Genomic DNA, 25,163 nt, shown 5'->3' with positions numbered 1-25,163 from the left:
TATTGTTGTTGTTAAATACTGGGTGCCTTTTACATCCTAAAAACCACAAGATCTGTGGCATGCTAACCTCAAGTGTTTACAGTATAGAATCTCAGTCAGTGATTGACAGGTGCTGATTAGTAGCTAATTGGAGAGCAATGCCTTCCTCTTTGTGGTGTGGCAGTCTCTGCATGTGCATTAGCAGCTGGCAGGCTCCTTTGGTCCCCCCAGGGAAGCTGTATGCTGTTGGTGGCTATGATGGAGCGTCACGGCAGTGCCTTAGTTCAGTGGAATGCTACGATGCCAATTCCAACGAGTGGAGCTACGTCGCAGAAATGAGCACGAGGCGGAGCGGAGCAGGTGAGTGGACAAGGATCAGCTGTCCTTGCAAAGATGAAAAATCGTGAGTTTAAAATTTATCTAAAACCATGAAAGGTAAGCTAAAGTCCGAATCTAATGGAATGTGCTATTTCTAGATGCACAGCACAACTGTTCCACTGAGTAAGATTCAGTCTGTTAAGAGTAAATATCCCTCTTTGTTTTTTCATACTTTCATATTCCTCCTCTTCCCACCACTTCTAAAGGTTTTTAACATACAGACTAATATTTATGGATTGTAATAATCACTGTCACCTCAATTCTTAAGTATCAAAATCTATACAGCAAGAATGAAAAAATGTCTTTTCTACAGGGATCTCTTTGCCAGTTAGGGCTGATTATTCTAACAGCATTTCCAGGTTGACTTTACGTGTGAACTGTGACTAGGTTTCCACCTCTTTGGAGGACTTGTTCTGCATTCTGATTCACTGCAGGAAATTTTGTCCTTGTTCATTCCTAAGTTTGTATTAATGGTTTCATCCTATTACTTCCACTTATGTACCCTTTATTTCACCTTCAGTAATTCTTCTCATCACCTGATGTTTGCATCCCCTGTACATGTACAGCCTACTACATGTTATCCTTCCTTATCATTTAGCCAAGGTTTATCCATTTATTTCTGTATAATCTTAAAAATCCCTTCTCTTTTTTTTTTGTGGATTTCTTTTTTCCTTCTTGCAATTCTGAGTGTGTATATTTCTCTTTAAAGACATCTTTAAAAGTGCCTATGGTATTCCACTTTTGTTTAATGAAATGGTGCTTCCACAGCTCCAAATTGACTTTAGCATTTTCATTATCTATTAATATTATGGACTTGAATCTCATTTACTGTTCACTGTCCTCTATTTGTCTTTTGGTATTTCAGGTTTTTTCAACTCGCAGAAGTTGTTTTATTTCTCTAGATGCGTTCCCATGGACTTTTTCAAGTCAAATTCCATGATATTATTTTCTACTTTTTTTTTAGTAGTTAAGTCACTTTTTTTGCCAAGTACTTAATGGTGGTTTTTAGCAACACCCTTCAAGTATCTACTGGTGATTGCAATAATGTGCTTCATAATGGGAAGAAATACTGCTACAAATAAATCTGAATGGACTTCTAGTATGCTCAGTATATGATTAGAAATTACCCCAACTTCTCATCTTACCTTCCATTATTCTTTGTTAACTCTGAACAGTTTTTACCTATGTAATAAATTAAGTTCAAATAATTTCAAATTAAATCTATCAAAGTACTAAATTTGTTATTAAATTAACATAGTCTGTGATACTTCCATCATATCCTTACAAGATCAGCAAGCTGATAACTCTTATTACTAGAAGTCACATTTCAATTGTATTTCTAAACTAAAACTTTGATGATAATGAAGGAAACATGATACACTATACCTCAAGAAAACACAGTTGCCTTGTGAAACTTCTAGTAACTCAGTCTGCGCTTCTTGGAAGTAAATTCTGGATTAAAAACTGGACAGAGTTGCAGTAAGGGTACTGGAAAATATTCCTTTCTAATATTGGCAAGCGTTGAGGAATATATTTATATAAAATGGGCAGCTTACAAGAATAATTTTAAAGACAAATAGTGTTGGTGGGTTGTGACAAAGTTTCATTTTGCAGTCTGCCTGCGCACACATTTTGTTTCAGCATTTGGGGTTTATTTTTTGATACTCTGTTTTTGCAAACTGTTGTTGTGCATGTAGCCTATTTATGTAGCAGATGTTTTCAGATTTTTTTTTTTAATGTTGAATTTCTTCTATAACTCCTTAAATATACTAACTACTGGGATCTTCCTGCCCCTCTCCTCTCTTCCCTTGTCCCTGTGTTTGCTTATTCAACTCTCTTCTGCCTTTTGCCTGGTCCATTGATTAAAAAAATGGAGAGGAAAACGAAACGTAGACAGTTATTCCAGTTTCATATAATTGAGTAAAATAATCAACAGCCACTCTGTTAAATACATGGAAAAATTATATTTTTGCATGGCAGAGGAGTGGGTGGTAATGTGAAAATCGTGACTGTTGATTGAGCTTGGCTGTAGAAGCCAAATAGCCAAACCCACCAGAACTGTTTCAACTGGAAATCAGTCCTGGTGGTGTTATGGGGGCTAACTAAAGAAAATTTTGTTCCTGTATTCAACTTTTGGATGTCTGGTCATCTCAAAGAACTTAAGCTCATCTCTTCTGTTCCTACTGCTTCAGCTTCACTCAAAAGCAACTTTTCAGAGGTTAACCCTCAGTTACTCTTCTTTAGTACCCACTGCTTCTCAGTTGATCAATACGGGGACAGATCTGTTTCCAGCAACATATTGGGAGGAGGAACTTCAGAACCAGATATAGGCCATTTGGGAGGGCTGAGAGATGTAAGACAGGGTCCTGAAAAATGGGCAGGAAAGAAAAATAACAAAGAAAGGAGAACTCAGAAGACGGCAACAAGAGGATACAGACGGAAGGAGCAAGAAATAAGGTAGGACCTGGAAACTGGGTGTGGGATTAAGGGAAAATGAAGCACCATGGAGGAAGGGAGGACATTATTAAAAATAAGGAGCTATGAAAGAAAAAAGTGGCAATGTGGCAGAGGGAAAGCTCTACACACTGAATAGGAAGGCCAGTAACTCTATTGAAGGCATGGGTGGGGGGATTTATGTCACATCCCATATTTAAACTGAAAATATTAGCCCTCCTTCTGTAATGTTTAATTCTACAAAAGATGAATGTTGTACTTTCCTTTCTAATAAAGTGTGATCAGAGTGGGAGAAAGAAAAGTTGTCATACTATACTGAGGCATGATAGCTAGAAATAATAGTAATAAAAGAGGAATTAAATTAACTGGGAAGGATATGGGGAAATGCTAGTAGTGAATATCACTGGTAAAGCCCTAAATAGCATGATTTAAAAGTGTGTCCTATCAAGAAGCTATTTTTCAGATTTACAGTACCAATTAGCTTCCATGTTTCCTTCCTCTCTTCTTTTAGTTATTAAAATCAGTCTCTTTAATAAGAAAATTTAGTCATTTCAGCAGGAGTCGTTTCTCTTCACATGTAGAAATGGCTCTTAAATACAAAATTAGTGATATGTTTTTAAAGATATTTCAGCTTGTTATTAAGGTCTTGGGGTTCTCTTCTTTTTTTCTACTTTTTTTTTTCTACTTCCAATTTTTTTTTTCTTTGAGGGACTTACCTGATTTTTTGCATTCATATTTGTTGTTTCCCTTTAAAAAATTTTTAAATGGTTACATTGAATACTTTATGAGCTATATTTGCAAATCTGTATCTCTGCTTTGAGTTTCATAGTCTTAAATGTGGCATTTATTAGATTTCCCGGTATACTTTCATAGAAGTGCTTTTTTAGTTGTCTTTATGGTCCATCACTCAGAAGTTTTAATGCAAAAAAACCCCCTACATTTCTGAAATTTATTGTTTTGGCTCTAATAATGCATTATAAAGGGAGTAATAAATAAACAGGCCTTTTTCCTGCTTCCCCCATTTCCATCTTTTCAATATGTGCAACCCAAATAGCAAGTAGATAGATCTAGCTTTATTCACGCCTTCATTCCAAGCTCACAGATTGATTAACTTTTGTTGTAAAGTAAAGGAGATTTTAGGATTAAAGGACACCCTTTAATATCCTTTTGGATATTTTCATAACTGAAGCTTGGTTCAAAGAAGCTTGGTGTTCTTCAAATCCCAGAGAAGGTACTCACTGCTAACTGTTTAATTCTGTTCCATCTGTTTACAAGGTATTCCAACACATCCCTATTGTATAATGTCTATCCATTCAGCTTTTATCCTCTGTACTGCACAGCTTTTACTTTCTAAAAGTTCACTTACACTTTATCATCCTGTCAGATTTCTGTTATGCTGGCTGAGCACATTGTCTCATTTACTGTCACTTCTAATTAGTCCTAAATTTCAACAAGCCTCATTTTCCTGCACGTCATTTTTCGTCCAAAATTTTCTAAATCTTCTGTTGCAGAACAGCTCTGGTCTTTGTATGCTGCAATATGGTAGATGGGCATGCAAGGCATTTTATCAGTGTCTTGCTGTAGTTACTGTCTCTCTGCTTTAATGCATCCTGACCCAAATGTTTTCTGAAATAGTTTCCAACATTGACTTAACGGAGGATTTGTGTTAGCTGACATATTTGTTGTTTCTCCTTGGTATCGTTCAAATAATTCTCTGGTTAATTCTGCATATTTTCATATGTTTGCAGGTGTTGGTGTGTTAAACAATTTATTGTATGCAGTAGGTGGTCATGATGGTCCTTTGGTAAGAAAAAGTGTGGAAGTGTTTGACCCCATTGCCAGTACCTGGAAGCAGGTTGCAGACATGAACATGTGCAGAAGGAATGCAGGTATGTGCAACAATGGCTAAAATTGTGCCAATGTCAATTATGGATGGCACGTACCTGGATTTCTGCTGCTTTCATTAAAAAACATGCTTTTGGGGGGGTGTGGAAGTCAATTACTAATTTTCATTCTGGTTTCCTGCCCTTTTTCAGGTGTTTGTGCTGTAAATGGTCTCTTGTATGTGGTTGGAGGAGATGACGGTTCCTGTAATTTATCAACAGTGGAGTATTATAATCCAACAACTGATAAATGGACAGTTGTGTCATCTTGTATGAGTACAGGGAGGAGCTATGCAGGTAAGGCATATAGATATTGTTAATACACTTTTTGAAGTATAACATTTGACAAAGCATCCAAACAGAGTCTTGTCTAAGGTAGAATCTAAGATAATAAAATGGGTAGGAAGAATCTGATGGTATATTTTGAATGATGACTTCAAATAATTACTCACTACAAGGAAAAAAAAGGGATTAAAGTGTAATCAAGAATGATTTAGCACATACATGGTGAGTCAGAAAGATGATTCTGGTATGACCAGTTTTTTTAACAAGAAATATGTGTCTCAATCTAAGGGACATAATTGGGAATCCCAATTCCAAAGTTCTTTGGGATTTGATATTTAGAAGATGAGCTGTTTCAGGAATCTTTTCTTTCAAAAACTGCAGTTTTTCAAATGAGTTATTTAAGTGAATGTTAAGGATGTATTTCACTGATAGCAAAATTAAATTTGATTAGTCACAGAAACTTTCATAACTTGGCACTGATTCAGACAGCTTTGTGTCAAAGAGAAATTAGGGAAAAATATGTGCATTGTTGCTGGTGCACAGTTAAATGCTATTTGCAATGTATCATAATAATTTTTTTCTTGATTTTAAAAACAATACTGCCTAAAGACTTATCCCTTTTTCTCTCCCTCCCTCTAGGTGTTACAGTTATTGACAAACCATTATGATCAGTAAAAGGATTTTCAACTTGATTATGCACTAGAAGCAGTCTTCAACAAGTGTATTTGAAGTGACTGAGTATCTAAGCACTTCTCTACTTGTAGCTGCACCTTGAGTCACAGTGGAAGATGTGACTGTCTACAATTACAGATGACAGATGATGAAGATTACTCTAGGTAGAAGCAATTTGTAGGATTATTCTGCAGTTGAGCAGAAGCTGACTGAACTTTTGAAGTCTGGTAGACCAATTTTTGTATTGCAAGGTCTTCAGAAAAAACCCAACACTTTCGTAAGGACCGGCTTCTGTCAGTCATGACTGAGAAACGAATTGTGAGTGAAGAATGGTGTGTATTCTGGTGAAAGTAAATTTTTGTCTTATTTTTTCCAGAGACTAATAAATATATTTAAGGAAATGAACTGTCAGTCTTCATTGTAGGTACTGAATCCCACCTCAGTAATTCAAACTGGCATGGGGTACATTTGCTTCCTTTTATAAAACTTTTGTTACGTAACTATACTACGTGCATATGTTTGTGTGAGCATAAGTTGCTCTCTATTGAAACTCTTCAAAACCTGATTTTACTATTTATAATTTGGCACAGTACTTTGAATATGTCGGTACTATGTTGTAAAACAGAGATGTATTTTTTGATATGTAACAATGCTTCACACTAATTCCCGCTGAAGGAGATCAGAGACGGTTTGACACTTCTTGAGCAGGTGTAATTTCAGTATCTTTTTAATAAAAATGTTGTCTGTACTTACAAGGTTTTTTTTTTTCCTGTTCGATTTTGGTCACGTTTAGATGTTACTTCTTTTTTACCTTTTTATCCAAAAGGTGATTTGGCATGAAATAACTGAAAATTTATAGTGAATGTATGCAATTGCATTGAACTTGCATGGTACAAAGGCCTATTTATGCGTGTAATCTCAGCTTCTATTAGCCAGTATCTGAATACACTGTATATGGCCATGCTTATACAGCAGCACATTTTTATTTGTTCTTGGATGGCCTCCTTTTAACATGACCAAAGCTACTGTCATATTTGAGACATTTTCTTCAAATAAAAGTTTGTACATTGTTTCCTAATGCCAACAGGTCGCTTAAAACTTGTGTTTCTCAATACAAGTCTCAAACCAAATAATCAGTGAAATAAACTGGGGGACTGGGGCAGGGGAAAAGGAGCGGGGAGAAGCTGGAGCTCTAAAGGCTGAATGCCATCGAACTGGGAGTTATTAAGGTTTAGGAGCCAGTCATGTGAACATCGCTGTTTTGCCGCAGGTCAGTTTCTGGAAGCTGTAGTTGTCCATGAGTGCGGGAATGGCCATCACTGGCTTCCCTGAGAGCGTCCGAGCTGTGACATTGCAGGCGGCAGGGCTGGGAGTCACGGAGTGCCCCAATTCCGTGCGCGGCGTGGGGCGAGGCAGGGGCTGTGAGCGGGAACCCTGTATCGGCATGGTACGTGTTCACACAGGGAACCTTGTATGGAATTGTACACGTTCACCCAGGGAACCTTGTATCGGCATTGTACACGTTCACACAGGGAACCTTGTATGGAATTGTACACGTTCACCCAGGGAACCCTGTATGGAATTGTACACTTTCACCCAGGGAACCCTGTATCGGAATCGTACACTTTCACCCGCATGACACATCCCGGGAATGTTGTATCCGAATTGCACGCTCTCACTCGAATGACACAACCCGGGAACGCGGCGGGGGCGCTGCTGCCATGACAACACCGCCGCCTGTGCACTTCCATCTTTTCATTACCGCGGAACAGGGAGCGGGCGCAGGCACACGCAGGGGTGACACCGCGTCCGTCCGCAGCCGCGGTGCTCCTGCAGGAGAGCGCGGCGGGAGGCGGCGGGTCCCGGTCCCGGTCCTGGTCATGGTCATGGTCATGGTCACGGTCCCGGCCGCTGCACGGAGCCGCTCCCGCGGCCGCTCCCACAGCCGCTGCCGCGCCCGGACGGGCCCCGCCCCATGGCGTCGTGCGCGTCACCGGCTGTCTTCCCTCCCCATTGGCCACGCGCCGGAGTCTCACTATCCTCACTCCACCCCTCCAGCCAATGGCCGCGCGGGAGCCGCCGCCGCGGCCCCGCCCCCCTCCCGCCTGACCCTGCGCCGCTGCCGCCCGTCGGCCAATGGGGTAGCGGGGGCGGGGCCGCAGCGGCGGCCAATAGGCGGCGCGCGGTGGCGCGGGCGGCCCGGCGGGTGTTGTTGCGCACTCGGAGCCGCCGCCGCTGCCAGGTGAGGGGCCGGGGCGGGTGGGTCCGGCTCGGGGTGCGGGGCTGCGGGTGCCGGGGTGCGGGCTTCCCGCGGGACCCCGTCTCTCCTCGGCGGTCCCCGTGTGGGTGGTGTGTGCTGGTACGTGTCCGGACGGAGGAGCCCCGGTGCAGCCCGGCCGCTGGCTCCTCGGCTTCCCGGCGGCGTGCTCGGGGGTGGCGGCCGTGGTTAAGTTGCTTTACGCGTCCGTCCGCCCGGGAGCTCGGGCTGTGCGCTGCCTGCTGCGATGCTTTTGCTGTCAATAAGAAGTGGCAGCGTCGCGATGCTGTTGCTAAGGAAGGAAAACGATAACTGATGTTGTTGGATAGTGGCCTGGTATGCTGGTTAATACGTGCGAGTTAATGACACGCTGGAATGGGCTGCCCAGGGAGGTGATGGAGTCACCCTCCCCAGAGGTGCTAAAGGAAAGGCTGGATGTGGCGCTTGGTGCCGTGCTCTGCTTGGTAGGGGGGCGGTGGGTCAGGGCTTACAGGTGGGCCATGGTTATGGGATCTCAGAGCTGTTTTTCAACCTGCAGTTATCTGATTTGTGTCGGATTGAGAAACGTGTTGAGGAACGATTGAGGAAGCTGGGGGTGTTTAGCCTGGAGAAAAGGAGACTCAGAGGCGACCTTATCACTCTCCACAACTTCCTGAAGGTGGAGTCAGCATCCCTGGGTGTGTTTAAAAAAAGACTGGATGTGGCACTGGGTGCCATGGTTTAGTTGAGGTGTTGGGGAGTGGGTTGGACTCGATGATCTTGAAGGTCTCTTCCAACCTTGTGATTCTGTGGATTTAGCCTAAGAGTATCAGCTGGAGACGGAGCAGTGTCCTCTGGCCTGTGAGTTGCCAACCTGTGTGAGAGTGGAAGATGGAGTGTAAAGGGGTCCAGAGGAGGGCACTGGAAGTGGTCAGAGGACACATCATCAGTGGGGAGAGGCTGCAAGAGTTGGGGTTGTGCAGCCTGGAGAAGAGAAGGTTCAAGGGACACCATCCTGTGGTACATAAAGGGCGCTTTCTGCTAAGGCTTGCAGTGACAAAGCACAGGGCAGTGTTGTTAAACTAAAAATGGCTAGGTTTAGATTTGGCATAAAAATGATATTTTTTACAATGAGAGTGCTGAGACACTGGAACAGGTTGAGCAGAAAAGTTCTGTATCCCCTATACCTGGAAGTGTTTGAAGGCCAGGTGGGATGGAGCCATTTGATATCCTGAAAAATGTCCCTGCCCATCCCAGGAGGGTTGGACTGTAAATGATGTTTAAAGGTCCCTTCCAAGCCAAACCAAAAAGGAGCCTACTCTGTGGAAATGGCAGGAGTTCAGGGCACCTGCAGAAATGCAGCTTCTGTGGTTTTGGGAGCTGTGAGGAAAAGTCCATTACTGAGGGAAAGGTGGGTTGCCTCAAGCCAGCTGGAGTGTTGGTGTAATTTGCAGGAATTTTGGTTCACAGCCATGAGAAAAACAGGACTAGATAATCAAGAGATCACAACTAATTGAAAATTAAAACTAAATATTTTTGAACCTTCCCGTTGCTCTTTTAGTACAGAATACAATTATCCTGCAAAAGCCTTGAAATAAAAATTTGGCTTGTAATTAATATTTCCTTATCCTTTTGCTCCCTTGACATAATCTCAAAATCTAGGAGCTGATTGCCTTTCAAATTGGCTTGCCTCTCAAACCAATCTAAAGGTTTGTTCTTTCAGGCTGTTCTGTATGAAGAGAATCTGTCTTTCCTGTTCTTTCTCAGCTTTTACTTTAAGACTAGGTAATGACTATCATGTAATGTTTTTTTTTTCTCTGAAGATTAACTTCTGTTTATTGTATTTTTCTCAAAATTTGCAGGTTACTTACAGACAACTACAGAAGAGCTTAATTGTGATGTTTTAAGATTGAACCATGGCCATGAATGACAGCGTTGATATCTTGAACTCTGCTTATCTGGCAGTGGAATATATAGACTCCTTCTTACCTGACAATCCCCTGCAGCAACCATTTAAGAATGCCTGGAATTACATGCTGGATAACTACACAAAGTTCCAGATTGCAACCTGGGGATCACTTTTAGTTCATGAAGTTTCATACTTTTTGCTCTGTGTACCCGGATTTATCTTTCAGTTTATACCATACATGCAAAAGTACAAAATTCAACAGGTAAGAGAAAGTTGTGAAGCATACACTGACTTGTCTTTGAACCTGTCAGGCAGAGCATGCAGTCACACTGTGTATCGTCACAGTATCACCAATGTATATGGCTCCATTTCATCTGCCACTTGGACATCCTGAAAACAGTAAAGTAAATTTACTCTGTGTATGAGGAGAGAAAGAGAAGTGGATTTTAGGGAAGAAAAGGAGTTTTTTTTTCTCCTGAGGAAGGGTTATGCTTTCCCCCATGGTGTTATAGAGAGGAAAGTGTATATCAGTCTTACTGTTACTCAGGTTTCATATACATAGTTCTTAGATCAGCAAGGGAAGGTGAATAGAATTCTGGCATCTGGTGTTAGAGGTGTGTCTTAGTAGCATGAAATAATTACATAGTGTGCTTTTTTTAATGGCAGTGCTCGCCTTCAAAGTACCTCCATGCACATGCTCTTGAAAGGACTTTGAAATATTTTGACAATGAAGAAAGCCTGGGATGGATTGCACACTCCTAATTGGAGGCAAAGGCATATCCAGTATATAAAGATAATTGGATTCCCCTTGTTCATTAGAATTTGAATTAGAAATTAATAACACCAGCTTCTGAAGTTATTGCAGTTATTGATAAAATGTCTCCCTGCAAAACCTGAATGTTTTCAAGACAATTATTTCTTCAAAAGCTTGTCTCTTCAGCCTCTCTTTGTATTATTTTAGCAATGGAAATGCATTCTGTGGTGTGAAAAAGGAAAGAAAACTTGGATTGTGTTAAACTGTTGAGTATGAAATGTTCCTGCTAACTATAAGCACTGAAAAAATAAAAATAGTTTGGAGGTGTCTGACAAGACAGCTTATCTTAAAACACTAGCCTAGAAAAATGAGATTTTGATAAAACTGAATGCAATCCCATGTTATTTGTGTTGCCTAAGTTAATCTGTATTACTGGAAGGCATCTGTCTTCCAAGGTGAAATTAAACTAACTCTAAATGAATTTTTGGAGCACTTCACTTGTGTACAACAGAAACATGTAACACAATCAATTCTTTTTGCTTCATTTTAGGATAAACCAGAAACATGGGAAAAACAATGGAAGTGTTTCAAAACCCTCCTCTTCAATCACTTCTTCATTCAGCTGCCCCTGATTTGTGGTACCTATTACTTCACAGAGTATTTTAACATCCCGTATGGGTGGGAAGAGATGCCGAGATGGTATGTAGATTTTTCTGGTATGGTGATGCTGAGTTGCCTACAGCTGGAGGCAGAATATTTAACAATTAGTGTTGTCAGCTCTAATAGGAAATAATTTTTTGGCAATGTAAACTGTGCTTGTTAGTCATCCTTCATTTTCTGCTTAGCTGCTATAAGAGCTGATTAGAATTTTCTAAATTTTTTTTAATGGCCCCAAGCTGTTCTAATCTTTGGGAGAGAAGGGGGATTAGGAGTGAGTTTATGAAAGCAAAGCAAGATTCCTGGCAGGGTGGGTTAAATGTTAGACTGTCTGGGGGTTTTATTTATCTAAATTTTTTATTCCTCCTAAGTATCTCTGCCTTCCACCCTGTTTTGTATCATAGCAGAAGAGTGTTCCTCAAAGGAGAATGTACCACCTTCACGGTGTTCTTTTCTTGCACTGAGCTGATGGACTTTTGAACAAAACTGGATTAGCTATAAGTGCCCCCTTCTCCCCCACTCCAGCAACAGTAGTTTTTCATCACAGAAGGTCATCTTTCTTGGAGAGGTGTTTGCTCTCTGGTGTAGATGGCTGATGCAGCTCCAAGTTTTTTATCAAGGCCTCGCACACTCTGTGGTTGTTCTCTGTAGACTGCATTTGTAATATTGAAATGACAGCTTGTTACACTAACTGTGAGTTAACACTGGCTGAAGTGAGTTACCTTGTGCTAACTCACTTCAGCATATCAGCTGATGAGCTGATAAGCATCACAGCTTTTTTACCAAGTATTTAGTATTTTTTATGTTAAAAAATGTAGTGCACTGCTATTCAGTCAGTAATAGGTATAAACATTCCTGACCACTGTTAGCATATAAACCATATTCTCTTTCAGAAACAGATGTCTGCTAGTATTTTCTATAACTAATAGATCTTCTGCTTTTTAAAGGTATGTTCTGGTTGGCCAGTGTTTTGGATGTGCAGTGATTGAGGATGCCTGGCACTATTTTCTGCATAGATTGCTGCATCACAAGAGAATATACAAGTACATCCATAAGGTTCACCATGAGTTTGTTGTACGTATTACTCGATTTTTTTCTTTAAAAATAGCTTTTAGTATATGTTTCATAGAAGTTACTTAAGCATCTTATTTGAAAGACCTGAGAATTTTGCATTCCTTTGACAGTGTGGTTAGATGCCTTTTCGTGGGCACTTTGTCAAGAGCAGTCATCCATTTTGTTTCTGAAAACACCTCCTGTAATTTGATTTCATTTCAGTGAAATACAAGATCACACTCTTGCTAAAGTTTGAAGGTGAAATGGACTTTTAAAAATGCACATATAGGTCTCATTGCTAGGGGAAGGGAAACAGTAGATGTCTGGATTTGGCTATTCATCAGTTCCTCACCACACGGGCTGTTGCCCAGAGCATATGAATGCCCAGAATGTGATCAGACAGGCAGCTCTTGCACAACCCCAGTGTGTGCATCATGTACTTGGTTCAAGGAAAGGATTACAGCTCTGGATGAGGGCCTCTGGAATTAGCATAGCCCATTGTGCAGTTCAAATACACAGATATATCAAGAGCATGCATTTTGGGTGGTTCTGTATTTAGTGCTGTTGGAGCTGGCACTGAGTGCCAGGCAATGAACCACACTTGGCTCGAGCCAGGTGGGATGCAGCAGTGCTTGCACTCTGTAAGTGGTGCTGCTGTGTTTAGGAGACACTGCCTGTGGAGCCCAGGAGTCAGTGCTGTGTGTTTCTGTGCTGCTGTGTATAACCTAGGCTGTGCCAAAAGGAAATCTGCAAGCTGCTGGGTCATGGGTGCTTTATGCATGCTGCCAGCAATAGAGGAGCCTGGTATGGATTGATGCATGCAAATGTACAGACATCTGCAGCAGCAGCTGCTTTCTTCCTCTTGCACTTGGCAGCCCCTCAGGTCTCTAGCTGGAGCAGCTTTTGGCCATTGTTCTTGAGAGTGGTTAGCAGCTCTCACAGAAGTGATCTTAGCCTGATGGCTGTTTCACTAAAAACTTTTCCTGACAGTAAAAAGAGATTTTTTTTAAAGTATCCCTTAAGATAAAGTGGACTTTTTTTTTTTTTCTGATGATCTTATTTATAACTTTCTGCCTTAGGTTAAAATTTTTTAAACTGTTCTCTGTGTATGGTGTTCTGTGATTGAAAACTCTTTAGAATGTCTTTTTTTAGCTGAACCAAATGTAGGAATGACTGGGGGGTGTGTGTGTGTATATGTTTTATATCAATCTCAAAATCACTTTTAAGGGGTACAAATTTATTTTAAAAAGTGGTCAAAAATGAGGAATTTTTGATTTTTATTTTGATAATAAATTTCTGAGTGAGGCCTGCTTCTGAGAATATTTTGGCTTCCTTCTTTCTTCTGCTTCCAAGCCTGGATGTATAGTAAAGCTGATAGGAGTTTGCCAAACATTTTTAATACTCCTGAAATAATGCTTTGACCTGGGGTGATGGTAAGCCTAAACAAAAGTTTTCAGTTTTTCAACTAGTAGTGTAGTGTTTGGAATCATTAATAGAGTGATAATCCTTATGACCTTGGGATACTGTTTTTCCAAAGAGGAGCTAAATATGTGTGTTATGGCCTTTGCTCAGTCATGCCATTCCCTTGGTCCACAACATTGTTCCATTTGTCCTGCTGTAGTCTTGTGGGGTAATGGGAAAGGGAGAGCCTTGCAAAATGGTGCTTCTGGTTTGGGAGTACATAAAACTGAAAATGGTGACTGTTCCCTGTCTGTTATCTCTTTCTAGTCTCCATTTGGAATGCAAGCAGAATATGCACATCCTCTGGAAACACTCATCCTCGGAGCTGGCTTTTTTATTGGAATTGTTGTTTTCTGTAACCATGTGGTTCTTCTGTGGGCGTGGGTGATCTGTCGCTTGATGGAAACCATTGATGTACACAGGTGAGATGCTCATTGCTTCTTACGAATTGTTTTTTCTTTTGTCCCTACATCAAACTCACCTGTCTCTGTCACTGAGATGTACGTTTTATTTTGCACTAAAATATGTTTGTGTCGTACAAAGAATGAGCCTACCTGGGGAGTTACCACACTTTTCTGTTCTGAGGCAGTGTTAGCAGCAGATCTTGCCGATTAGAGGAGTGTAGACTATCAGCTAGAGCATCACAGAGGGTTAGAGAAGCTAGGCACCTGATTATGATGTCTGGCTACAGCTATTTGGTGTGCAAGTGATCTTATGCATATTGGAATAGCAAAAATCAATTACCAAAGGTGATATTCCAGCCAAGAGTTCTTTCTGTTTAATATTTTGTCAGACTGTTTTCTTGCTCAAGAGAAACTTCATGCTCTGTAACCAGTGACTCTCTTTAAAACAAATGCATGCATTTCTTTTGTTTATTTAAAGCAAATTCATAGATTTCTTTTGTTTATTTGTTTGTTTATTTATTGTAAATAAAACGGACAAGTCGTCTTGTCACTGTAGTAGAACTGACAAATTTGGCTCCAAAATCTTAGGGCAAATCCCAGTAGGCCTAGTTTAGTTCATCTACACATTAATGAGATTTTCTTTCCTGTGTTCAAGAGGCAGGGGACACTAATAGTTTATTTTTGAAATGATAGTATTAACACTTGACCTTGTATTTGTAAATATATTATGAAGCACATAGTGTCTTATTGCAAGTTGAGTATCAGGTGTTTCAATGGAACATAAGCTGCCAGTAAATTCATGGTATAAAGCATTCCGGGTTTAGTCATGTTTTGCTTGTAGAGTTCCCGAAGTATATGTTGTGATATACCATAAATTAATTGAGAAAAAATATGAATTTCCTATTATAATTATCATTTTAGCTTGTTCTCCACATGAGGGGTTTATAATGAATTGCCTTGCACTCTCCCCACTAGGTGGTGGTAAGAGGCTTTCCAGCCCTACCAAGCAAAGGAGTTGAAATCCCTCTAGAGCACACTGTTCTGCTTTTAATCTTACTTTAATCAAATATTTGGATTTCAAATATTTTAAGAACTTGAAGTAAGCTGAAAGTAAGAGTAGACATACAGTGATTGTTTATTTGAGATGCTCTCTGATGAGCTGCTGTGCTGATGGCCATAGCTTGCACTTAATGTTACTCGTTGTTCCTCCTTCCTAAAGTCACTCTAAGTGAAAACTGCTAAGCCAGCAAGAAAGCAGCCACTGTGATTTTTTTAAAGTTACCTGCTCAATTTTTTTTGGTATTGCTTAGTAAACTGAGCTGAAAAGCAAGTGCCAAAGCCATTGTGGGATAATTTACAGTCAGTTGGCTGGGAGTGGAGGGAACTCCTTTTCATGTTAAGCCAGTATCACAGTGATTACCTTAGGACCCAAGAATACTATAAAATACATTTCTTTCATAAAAATGACAAGTTAATGTCTGTATTTTGTAGTTTATATCTCAGAAAAATCCTTACCCTTGTTGCTATTCCTTTTTCCCTGCCCTGCAGTGGCTACGACGTGCCGCTGAACCCTCTCCATTTGGTGCCTTTCTACGCCGGGGCCCGGTTCCATGATTTCCACCACATGAACTTCATTGGCAACTACGCCTCGACCTTCACGTGGTGGGACAGACTCTTTGGCACAGACTCTCAGTTCATTGCCTATCAAGAAAAGGAGAAGAAGAAACAATGCTTAACAAAGAAGAAGGCTAACTAAATTTCCAGTGTAAAAGTCATCTTTTGCTTTTCTGTAAAGCAAAATAGTGATTGGGTGTTTAGCATAAATCTTGTTCCCTGGCTACTAAGAGGTAGGGGAAAACAGCTAATTGAACTGCAGTATCTTTCTAATGGGAATGTTTTCTATTTTGTACATAAGTACTGCATATATTTTAACTACAGATTTAAAGATGATGGAAAAAACCAGAGACGACTTGTGTCTATCTTTTTTTCTTTGACAAGAAAAAAATCAGTTTTATCTATAATGTTGCCCATTTTTGGATCTGGGTAGAATTATGTACGTACACTGAAGTTGGTCTTAGTTTTTTTAAATATATATTCTTGAATTTATAATATCAAATAGCAGAAGTTATTAACTAGCATCAGCACTGAATTATTTAAATATTGGGTAAAAATTGCTTAAAACCAAAACGTCTGTTACTAGGAAGCTTGGACAGGTCTTTTGCACACTGGATAATGTGAACTGCTAATAACAGAATACCTGGCTAAACATGAATTGTCAGAGACATTCCTGATCTAGATTTATTATGTTACTTTAGATTACAAAAGAGTAAGAAGAGTAGAAATTTTTATTTGAAGACACTGTTTTTTGCTGCTCTCTTGAAGTCGGTCTGTCAGTGTACTTAGCATTTACATTACATTCTTCTCTGTGTTGTAATTTGCTGATCTGACTTGTTGCTATATTTGCACTTGTGACTGATGAAATAAACGTGGTTTGGTTTGATGCATGTATTATACATTTCATATGCTTTTAAACACAAGTTGAGATAAAAGCACGTAGGATACAGAGTCTTACACTTCATCTCCTTAATGAAGCACTATTTGTTAGGATGGTTTGCAGCAATGCCATCTGTTAAACTACTTACAGAGGCAGCAGTGCAAAATGGAAACAGAACATGTAAATTCTGCTGGTTTTTGTTTTGAAGGGCTTGGATACATATCTGATCAATGTATCAGCATCTTTTGGGATGAGTGAATTCTCAGGCTGCAGCTTGATCACAAGCTAGAATCTCAAAATCTGCTGCTTGAGTTGCACTAATCACACAGGCAGTAGTCTAGTATTTTGGAATCTACTCTTAAGTGTTTATCTGTTGCACAGGAAATAACAGTGAAGTATTTCAGAAGGGCTTAAACCCTTAAAAGATCTACTTTGTACTGTCATATCAGCTGCTCTTCAGACTTCTAATACCACTTCATCTACTCGACATGTTCCTTACACGACCTTTCAGTGTTTTGCTTACTCAAGAACACACCTGAATCTTAGTGCTGCTTCTCATGCAATCTGGTATAACTGTCAAAACAGACAATCCAGTGAAAGTGCAGATGAGATCAGGCTTCTAACAAAAAGTAAGGTGTTAATGACATGCAGAATGACTCCAATATTACTTGGGATGTGGAAGTAGTTCAGATTCCTTTTCTGTATGTATTTTTTAGGAGCTTTTACTTCTTTATCTGTATCCTTGCTGAAATTCAGTATTCTTCCTCTTCCCTCTAAAAAGAAGTAAAAACTAAATATTTGACTACGGAAGGTGAAGAGAACTGAAATCCCTGCACTGTTCAATTTTTAGCCGGGACTGGTACCTAGGCCTTGCTGAATCCATCTGCACTGCCTGCCTGAACTCTCCATGGTGGAAGCAGCCTCTTTAATCAGATTTCAAAGATGGCCATTATCCTCTGCTTTGTCAACTTCCACTCCCATCCTGCAGCTGCAGCTATACTTTGCTTTATTTGACTGAAGCATTAGCCTAAAAACAGAAGGAGCTTTCAGAGCTTTTCCCTGTGAACATCATTCTACTCATTTGTTCTCAGCCTGCTGGCTTCTGCCTCCGCTCACGCTGCCGCAAATTATGCGCAACTGGGAGCCACTTGATTAAATATTCCAGTAAAGGTATTTGTAAAAGCTTGGTGTCTCCTCAGCTATTGGAAAGCTGAAGCAAAGTGCTAAAAACATGATGGGATTGACTTACAATGTTATAATGTATATTCCATTCTTCAAGAGGTTTAAAAATAAAGAATGCAGTTTAAACACGCATCTAGGGAAGTGTGCATGGGGCTTTTTTGGACCTTTTAAAATTAGTTGAGCCCGTGTTTTTCTGACACCCACTGCTATTTTAGTTTTTTGGGTTATTTTATGTACATCCTTAGAGTACAGTGTGATCACATCATTGCTTCTGATCGTTCTTTAACAAATCCCTAGAGAATTATGCAAGCTGTGCTTTATAAATTCATTTTTTGTGCCTGCTGGACCCCTCAACATGGGAACTTGCATTTGAAAACCACAGGCTTGTTTTCTTCAGGACTCAGATGGACTTGCATTTTACCACCACCCCACTGCTTTTTCAAATGTAGGAGCCTGTATTTATTGCTGCATGTGATGCTGGTGAGTAAATGACCTACCTCATTACTTTGTGTCTTTTATGCAAATAAAGAGTTGTGTGAGGAAATTACAATTTTTAGATTTTAGGCCCTTATTAAATGAGACTCTACTCCCCCCGCCCCCCCCCCCATATTTTGTGAGAGAGTCTATAGAGTATGTGCCGATCTGAAAATAAAGAGGTTTTTGTGCAATAGTAAAAATATGGATTAACAGTTTTGGGTCTTCACAATGCATAACAAAACTTTACACAATCAGTTGTCCTTCTTCAACAAGGAGACAGATTTAATTAAGGTAGGACAGGGGAACTGGTGGGGGAGGAACACTTTCCACTACTTTATCTTTTCCTGAAAGTCAGGTTTAGTTTAATTAAAGCTCATCTGTGGGAAAATAACAGTTTGTGCTGTGCCTTAGGATATGACAATAATTAAGTCGTATGTAAACCATGAATTAATTTCTTGGAGTTAATGTCAAAAAACCCCATGGAAACTGAAAAGTATTATGAACTATAATGATTAGGATTGCAAAATAATCAACTGCTTTTGGCAGCTGATGTGAAATACAAAATAAGGTGCTTTATTTTACGCTATAGCACAGTGTGCCTGTCACTGACATACTGACATCTTTTCATAAAAATCCTTTCTTTGGGATTTTCCCTTCTGGGAAGCTGAGGCCCCAGAAAAAGCATGTAAACAATGGTTATCTGCTGCTGTGGAATGCAACAGGTGGATCCGTGATTGGTCTCGGGTGGATGTTTGGATTTACTGACCCCTCACGGCAGAGCTGGGTCTCACTCTGTGCTGAGACACAGAGCTTTGTTTATTCATTCCTTTTCTATTCTTAGCTTAGTTAGCTTCTAAGAGCTTTCTCTTCTATTTCTTTTAGTATAGTTATAATGTAGTATATATATCATAAACTAATAAATCAAGCCTTCTGAACATGAGGTCAACATTCTCGTCTCTCTCTCACCCTGAATACCCTTGCAAGCCCTGTAACAGTGTGCCGGAAAATTTTAATATTGATTGATATTGTGATTATAAGATTATATTATTTCATTTATTTTCCTCACAGTGTTATACTGCATGTTTTATGATAATTTTTTAAACTGTGATATGTTTCTAAATTTTTAATGTTCATTTTTGTTGAAAAATTACCTTATTGAAACTTTCATTATGGCTACTGCTAGTTGTTAACCACAGTGTCTGGTTAATTGCCTCCAAATTTCTGCCCCAATTATGGCTGCCTCTCTTGCTCTGGCAGCTGCACCCCTCTGGCACATCTTGTTCATTGAATCCTGTAACTGGCAGGTCCAGGGACAAGGCAACTTTGTGCCATTAGTTCTTGCTATAATTTTCTGTCTGTGAAGGTAGTAAACCAGTAGTCAAGTCACTTTTCAATTTATTTTTCACCAGCTCACCAGATGGTATCATCCTCCAGGGTAAGGCATTCCCTCTGTTTCTCAAATCACTGCTGTGTCTTGTCTCTGAATTCTCAGTCTTGTTTCAGCTGTAGATATCAGAACTGTGTGTCCATGTTGTTCTCTCTAAGACCACCTTGTGATATAATCACTTACTCCCACTTAACCATTATCTTTCTGTCTAAGCATTGCACTGGAAAATACAGTCATTACCCAGCTTTAGTGATCTCTCAATGCTTCAGGCAATGCTGCTTGCCAGACTGTCATCTGTGTTTTTCATTTCTTGTTCTTAAGTGTAATTCACAATTTGCTGCTCTGAGATATTTAAATGTGCTTGACTTACCAACTAAATCACATTCCAGAGCCGCTATATTCTTATTATTCACCATTCTTTGTCATCCACACATTTTAATCAGTTATGATTCACATTTATGTAATCACTGAATAAATTAACCCTTGGACTTGAAATACCAGTCCCTGGGGAAGACCAGAAGAATGCTCCTCTAAAATCATGATTCACACTTTTAAAAAGCCCTATCAGCCAGTTTTTCAAACCCTCACACTGATCCTGCATGGCAGTTTCTCTGTGTGAATACTTGGCACCATAGCCAGGCTGTAGCATCTCTCAGAAGCAGCATTCCAGTCCAATCTCCAGGACCTAGCATCATCCCAGGAGCAGTTACTACTCCTGCAAACTTGAACAAGAGGCAGCAGTAAGTCACTGCTATTTGTATAGGTGCAAATGTCAAATACATTTTGTATGAAATTGAAGCTGAAGCCTATAGAGTATCGATGCAGAATTGTTACATGTGCAGGATGGTCACCACCCAGCAAGGGAGCAGTTCTAAATACCTGATAGGGTTGGGTTTCAGTAACATGTGTGAGTAATCTAACACCTGGAGGCAATAAAAGATTTGGTCTAGCAGTAAAAAATTTGGAAGGTGAATGGGTTTTTTCCCTCTCCTTTTCTGTAACCCCCTGCATAAGTGATTTTTCTGTATTTTTATTATCAAATTTTTGTTTGTGGTGGTATTTCTTTTGCCCTGCCTTACATTAATCACCTTTTCAAGGTACTGGAAAAGCCTCAGCTTCATATATCTCAACCCTGTTTTGCAAGTCTATCCAAGAAACAGAGTCTCTGAGTTGTGAAAGACATTTTGAAGGTTGGAAATAGAAGATTCTGTCTTGAAGACACAGCTTCAAGTGACCACAGGTGTCATAGGTGTAGTATATGGGAATATAATCAGCACTCTGGTAAGTTTTGTAAAATCTTCTTACAGTTATCTCTATTTCCTTGCCTGGTTTGTTAAGGCTGAGATCAACTTTTCTCTCTTTTAAATAGATGGAGTAATTTTATTCCTAGCAGTAAAACTTCTTTCCAAATACAAACCAGAGAAGTTTAGTGTTTCCATGGTATGCATATTAGCAGTAGTTTATTATTAATAATGTAAATATCTGCTCTCAATCATAGAGTGCTTTTAGGATTTCTGATGTCCTTCAGTTGTTTGTAATGGACATAGATTTAGGGTTATCTTTCTGAATAATAAAAGAAAATAGTCACCTTAGCCTTTTTGTCTTGTCACACAAATAAAAAAAAAATGTGCAAAGGCTTGTAAGTCTTGTAGGCAGAATTCTGTGAGTGAGTTTATTTTGGAAAATACATGCTTCCTGGTGAATAATGATTTGCTGAAAAAGACGGATTCAGGCAAGTCAAAAGTATTGGAAAATTTGATTCAGCAAATTCTATTTGGCCAAAGGAATGAAGTAATCTGTAAATTGTTCTATGTATGTTTTGTGTTATATGTATGTGTGTTATATTTATGCTTTGTGTACATGTAGATTTGTCTATAAATAAGTACTTTTGTAAATGCTAATCAATTTCTTTTTGTAATTACCAAGATATTTAGGCTGTGTCTGTTGGCACAATATAACTTATTCGTTGCTGCACTGTATTCAGATATAAGAGACAGGTGAAACAGATTTTAAATCTGTTCATCAGTAGGTTTCCTGCAGTACTTGTGCTCTACTCACTGCTCTTGTTACTATCAGCTTACAAGGCCATGCCCAGGTGCCTGGTTATGCTTACAGACTGGGAATGCCCTTGGGGTTGGAGCATTCCTCTGAGACTGAGGCAAGTGCCAAAACTTTTTACATATTACAAAGAAATTAGGCCTTTGAAGACAATCATCCCTGAACTAAGGAAAATAGGAGGAAGGATTAGATATAAAGGAAGACATCCATTTATTCCTCCTACTCATTTCTGCACATGTTCCTATGCTGTTTGAGAATTTAAACATTGCTTTTTAATCCCTTATTAAAAATAAAATAGTATGTGTGAGCTCAAATATTTGATAGTATATAAACCACCCTGCTTTACACAAGATACGCATGTGTTTTTATACATACACATTGTCTTAAGTTTTTTAAGCGTGGGGGTGAATAAGTATGAAAACAGAAGTAAATCCATTCAGATCTAGGTGTGAGACTACTTTTATGTAGTGGAATAATAATTCACTGCTTGAGGAGATGAAAATAAATAGATGATTTCCCAGCCTACTTGCATCTTTTAGCGATGTACTTTGGTCAATTAAACTACAAGAGAAGCCAATGACAGTTGCTACAAAGAACAAAAGGGAGGCTTTTTGAATCAGAAAGTTCTCCCAGAAAATGCTAATGTAACCAGCATCAACAGATTTATTTACTTTGTATATTGAGAGCAAGGAAAAGTGATGAAGAAAACAAGGAATATTTAGCCTGTGATGAGTGTAGCTAATACTGCTAAAGAAGGTGAATCTTTAGAATGTTAGGTCAGCTACCATTACTTGCAGTTCCTGTTTGGAGCACTGAGAGGGCTGCACATGTTGTTGCACACTGTTCTAAAGCAGTGTGATGATATAAACAAATTTTTTTTTAATGTAGTCCAATTGATGTTGTTAGGAAGGGGAGAAGTCAGAGAGAGAGCCCTTTTGTCATCCTAAATTCAGTGACCTTGGTCAGAGAAAACACCATATCAAGGAGTCTTTCTTTCTACGTCCAAGTCTTGCAAAAGAGTGCAAATGAGTGTTGTGATAACCTCAGAGCTAGTGGGACATGCTATGACAGGCATCTCCAAAAGTTTTCTAGCAGTAAGAATGAAGAGTTGAAGGCTACAAAGAGTGCTCTGAAGGCGCCTTTGCACGTGGTTGCTTGGAATTAAACTGGGCAGGGCAGCTTCTGAACCCAGTTGGCTTTGAAAGATGGTGAGAAGCGGAAGGGCTGAACTTTGGTTCTTGCTATGAAGAAACACATCAAATAATTCAGGACTGGCATTCAGGGCCCTGGAAGGTAACAAGTATAGATAATGAGTATAGGTAAATAGAGACAGATATTCAAGTATTTATGTGTAGTTGTACATTCAGGCCTGTGTTTCAGATGTGGGATCACTTTCTGAGCTGGTCCATCACCAGAGGTCAGTGCAAACAATCTCTTAGAAGAGATTGTGTCCATTATCACCTTATTTGGAGTAGACACCCACAATTTAGGAAAATATCCATAATATCATCAAAGATTATTAAAAAAAAAATCTTTCTGAAAATTGATTCAGTATTAATTGGTGATAGAATGAGATGTTATACAGGCTCACCCTTATAAATTAGGAGATCAGAATAAACATACATTATATTATTGTGGACAAAATTCTGTTTGTAGAAGGATGAATTAGATGTGCACTTTTCAAAATTTTGAACTTCAAAATATTCCAGCAAGTCCTTGTGTCCTTAAAAAAAAAAAGAAAAATAATCAATCAAGCAAAAAAAACCCCTAAAGCCCAAATCAACAACCCGATATGGAAGTTGCTCTTTAGCATTTAGCCTTTTGCTTTCAGAACTCATCCTTTGCAGGCTGTTTCAACATAATCTAAACAGCTGTGCCTAAGAAGAAAAGAACAAGGCTTCAGAAGTCCTGTAGTATCTGTGGGCTAGAAGAAACGGATTTATTAATATATGGTTGATGGTTCTGAACAGACTGGAGCGTGCTCTCTAAGTACTGTCAGTATCAGAAAGTAAGTCTTGCTTTGTCCTCTCCTTTCTGTAATGCAGCAAAGACACCTTATAAATGGGGAGCAAAGCGACCCTGCGGATGGCGGTTTATAGTTTTCCCTGTCAATCAAATGCATTTGTGCTGCCCTGCGATAGCACTGAATCCTTCATGGAGCACAGCACTCTGTTACTTTACGTCTGCGGCAGCGCGTTAACCCGCTGGGACCGCATACACTGATGAGGCGCTGCGGAAAACACGCACCCGGATTCTCGCAGCGTTTTTACCGCAGCTGCTCCATGACAGCAGCTCCATGACAGCAGCTTGAGCGCCTTTCGCCCGCACCGCGCGGCCGCGGCGCCCGCCCGCCTTCCGCGGGAGCGCTCGGGGCGCGGATCGGGGCGGAGCGGCCGCTCCCGCCCCGCCCCGCTCACCGCCCCCCGCTCCCTCCCGCTCCCTCCCGCTCCCCGCTTCCCTCCCTCGCTCGCTGGGTGCCGCCGGCGCTAGCGGAGCAGCAGGCGGGCGGGATGGCGGCGCGGGTGCTGCTGCTGCTGCTGGCGCTGTGCTGTGCGGTGCTCGCTGCCCGCGGGGCCGCGGCGGAGCCGGCGGCGGGGGCCGCCAGCCGGCGGCGGCGGCTGAGCTCCGAGGAGGGCATCTCCTTCGAGTACCACCGCTACGCCGAGCTGCGGGAGGCGCTGGTGGCCGTGTGGCTGCAGTGCCCCGCCATCAGCAGGATCTACACGGTGGGGCGCAGCGCCGAGGGCCGGGAGCTCCTGGTCATCGAGATCTCGGACCGCCCCGGCGAGCACGAGCCCGGTAAGGGGGGCGCGGCCGGTGCCGCCCGCACCTGTGCGCCGGTAACAGCGGCGGGCCCGGCCCGCACCTGTGCGCCCGTGACGGCGGCGGGCGCTGTCCCCGGAGCGCTCGCTGCGGCACCGGCATCGCTGTGAGCCGCAGCCGGCGCGGAGCGGCTTTGTGCCGCTGCCTTTAGCGCCCGTTGCGGCGAGAAACGCCCGGATTCCCCCAAATGCCCGGCGCGGGCTGGCCGGCAGGGCAGGCGCTGGCCGCCCTTCCCCGCACGAACCGCAGCGCCCGCGGAGCGGCGGTGGCGGCCAGGCTGTCCCCCGGGATGTGTCACCCACCGCCGCACGCTGCGGGAGCCGGCACGCGTGCCTCGGCATTCGTGGGTGCGCGTACTTAAGAGTTTGGGACGCCTCGATCAAAGGGAATGGGACTGATACCGTGCGCTTGTGTTCCACCTACGACTGTGTCAATTTCATTGTTTCCGCTTTTAGAATCTATAGTGTCGCTAATGTCAGTCTGTGACAGGGCTTATCCGTGAGGGCAGCTCGGTGCCTTTGGCCCAGCCATCAGCCCTCTGCAGTCATGTCCTCACATTTTCCTCTCTGGGTTACAGCACCGGTCTGGAAGCCCGTGACTTCTAGGCGGAGGTGTGG

At 41.1% G+C, this 25,163-nt stretch overlaps 3 protein-coding genes across 3 annotated transcripts in view; all 3 read left to right on the top strand.

Annotated features, from left to right (window-relative positions):
- The window catches only part of KLHL2 (kelch like family member 2), a 53,986-nt gene extending 47,251 nt beyond the window's left edge, over window positions 1-6,735 (top strand). The window contains exons 12-15 of the mRNA XM_054293217.1: window positions 211-339; window positions 4,560-4,700; window positions 4,848-4,991; window positions 5,619-6,735. Coding sequence (XP_054149192.1) covers window positions 211-339; window positions 4,560-4,700; window positions 4,848-4,991; window positions 5,619-5,647 — 443 coding nt within the window. The 3' untranslated portion in view covers window positions 5,648-6,735. The remainder of the gene's footprint in view (window positions 1-210; window positions 340-4,559; window positions 4,701-4,847; window positions 4,992-5,618) is intronic.
- Window positions 6,736-8,464: 1,729 nt separating this feature from the next.
- On the top strand, window positions 8,465-16,625 carry MSMO1 (methylsterol monooxygenase 1). Its single transcript, XM_054295848.1, has 6 exons — window positions 8,465-8,566; window positions 9,750-10,058; window positions 11,101-11,249; window positions 12,155-12,281; window positions 13,989-14,143; window positions 15,674-16,625. The coding sequence occupies exons 2-6, from the start codon at window positions 9,804-9,806 to the stop codon at window positions 15,879-15,881; spliced, it is 894 nt and encodes a 297-aa protein (XP_054151823.1). The 5' UTR covers window positions 8,465-8,566; window positions 9,750-9,803; the 3' UTR covers window positions 15,882-16,625.
- Window positions 16,626-23,930: 7,305 nt separating this feature from the next.
- CPE (carboxypeptidase E) overlaps window positions 23,931-25,163 on the top strand; it is a 54,924-nt gene continuing 53,691 nt past the window's right edge. Inside the window, 4 exon segments of the mRNA XM_054294907.1 lie at window positions 23,931-24,008; window positions 24,010-24,069; window positions 24,071-24,151; window positions 24,153-24,522. Coding sequence (XP_054150882.1) covers window positions 23,946-24,008; window positions 24,010-24,069; window positions 24,071-24,151; window positions 24,153-24,522 — 574 coding nt within the window. The 5' untranslated portion in view covers window positions 23,931-23,945.

Source organism: Melozone crissalis, unplaced genomic scaffold (assembly GCF_028551555.1).
Source record: "Melozone crissalis strain CALT ecotype California unplaced genomic scaffold, PUWL_Pcris_2 ptg000006l_1, whole genome shotgun sequence".
NCBI lineage: Eukaryota > Metazoa > Chordata > Aves > Passeriformes > Passerellidae > Melozone > Melozone crissalis.
Note: the sequence above shows the minus strand (reverse complement) of the source record. Positions and strands in the feature narration are given on the sequence as shown.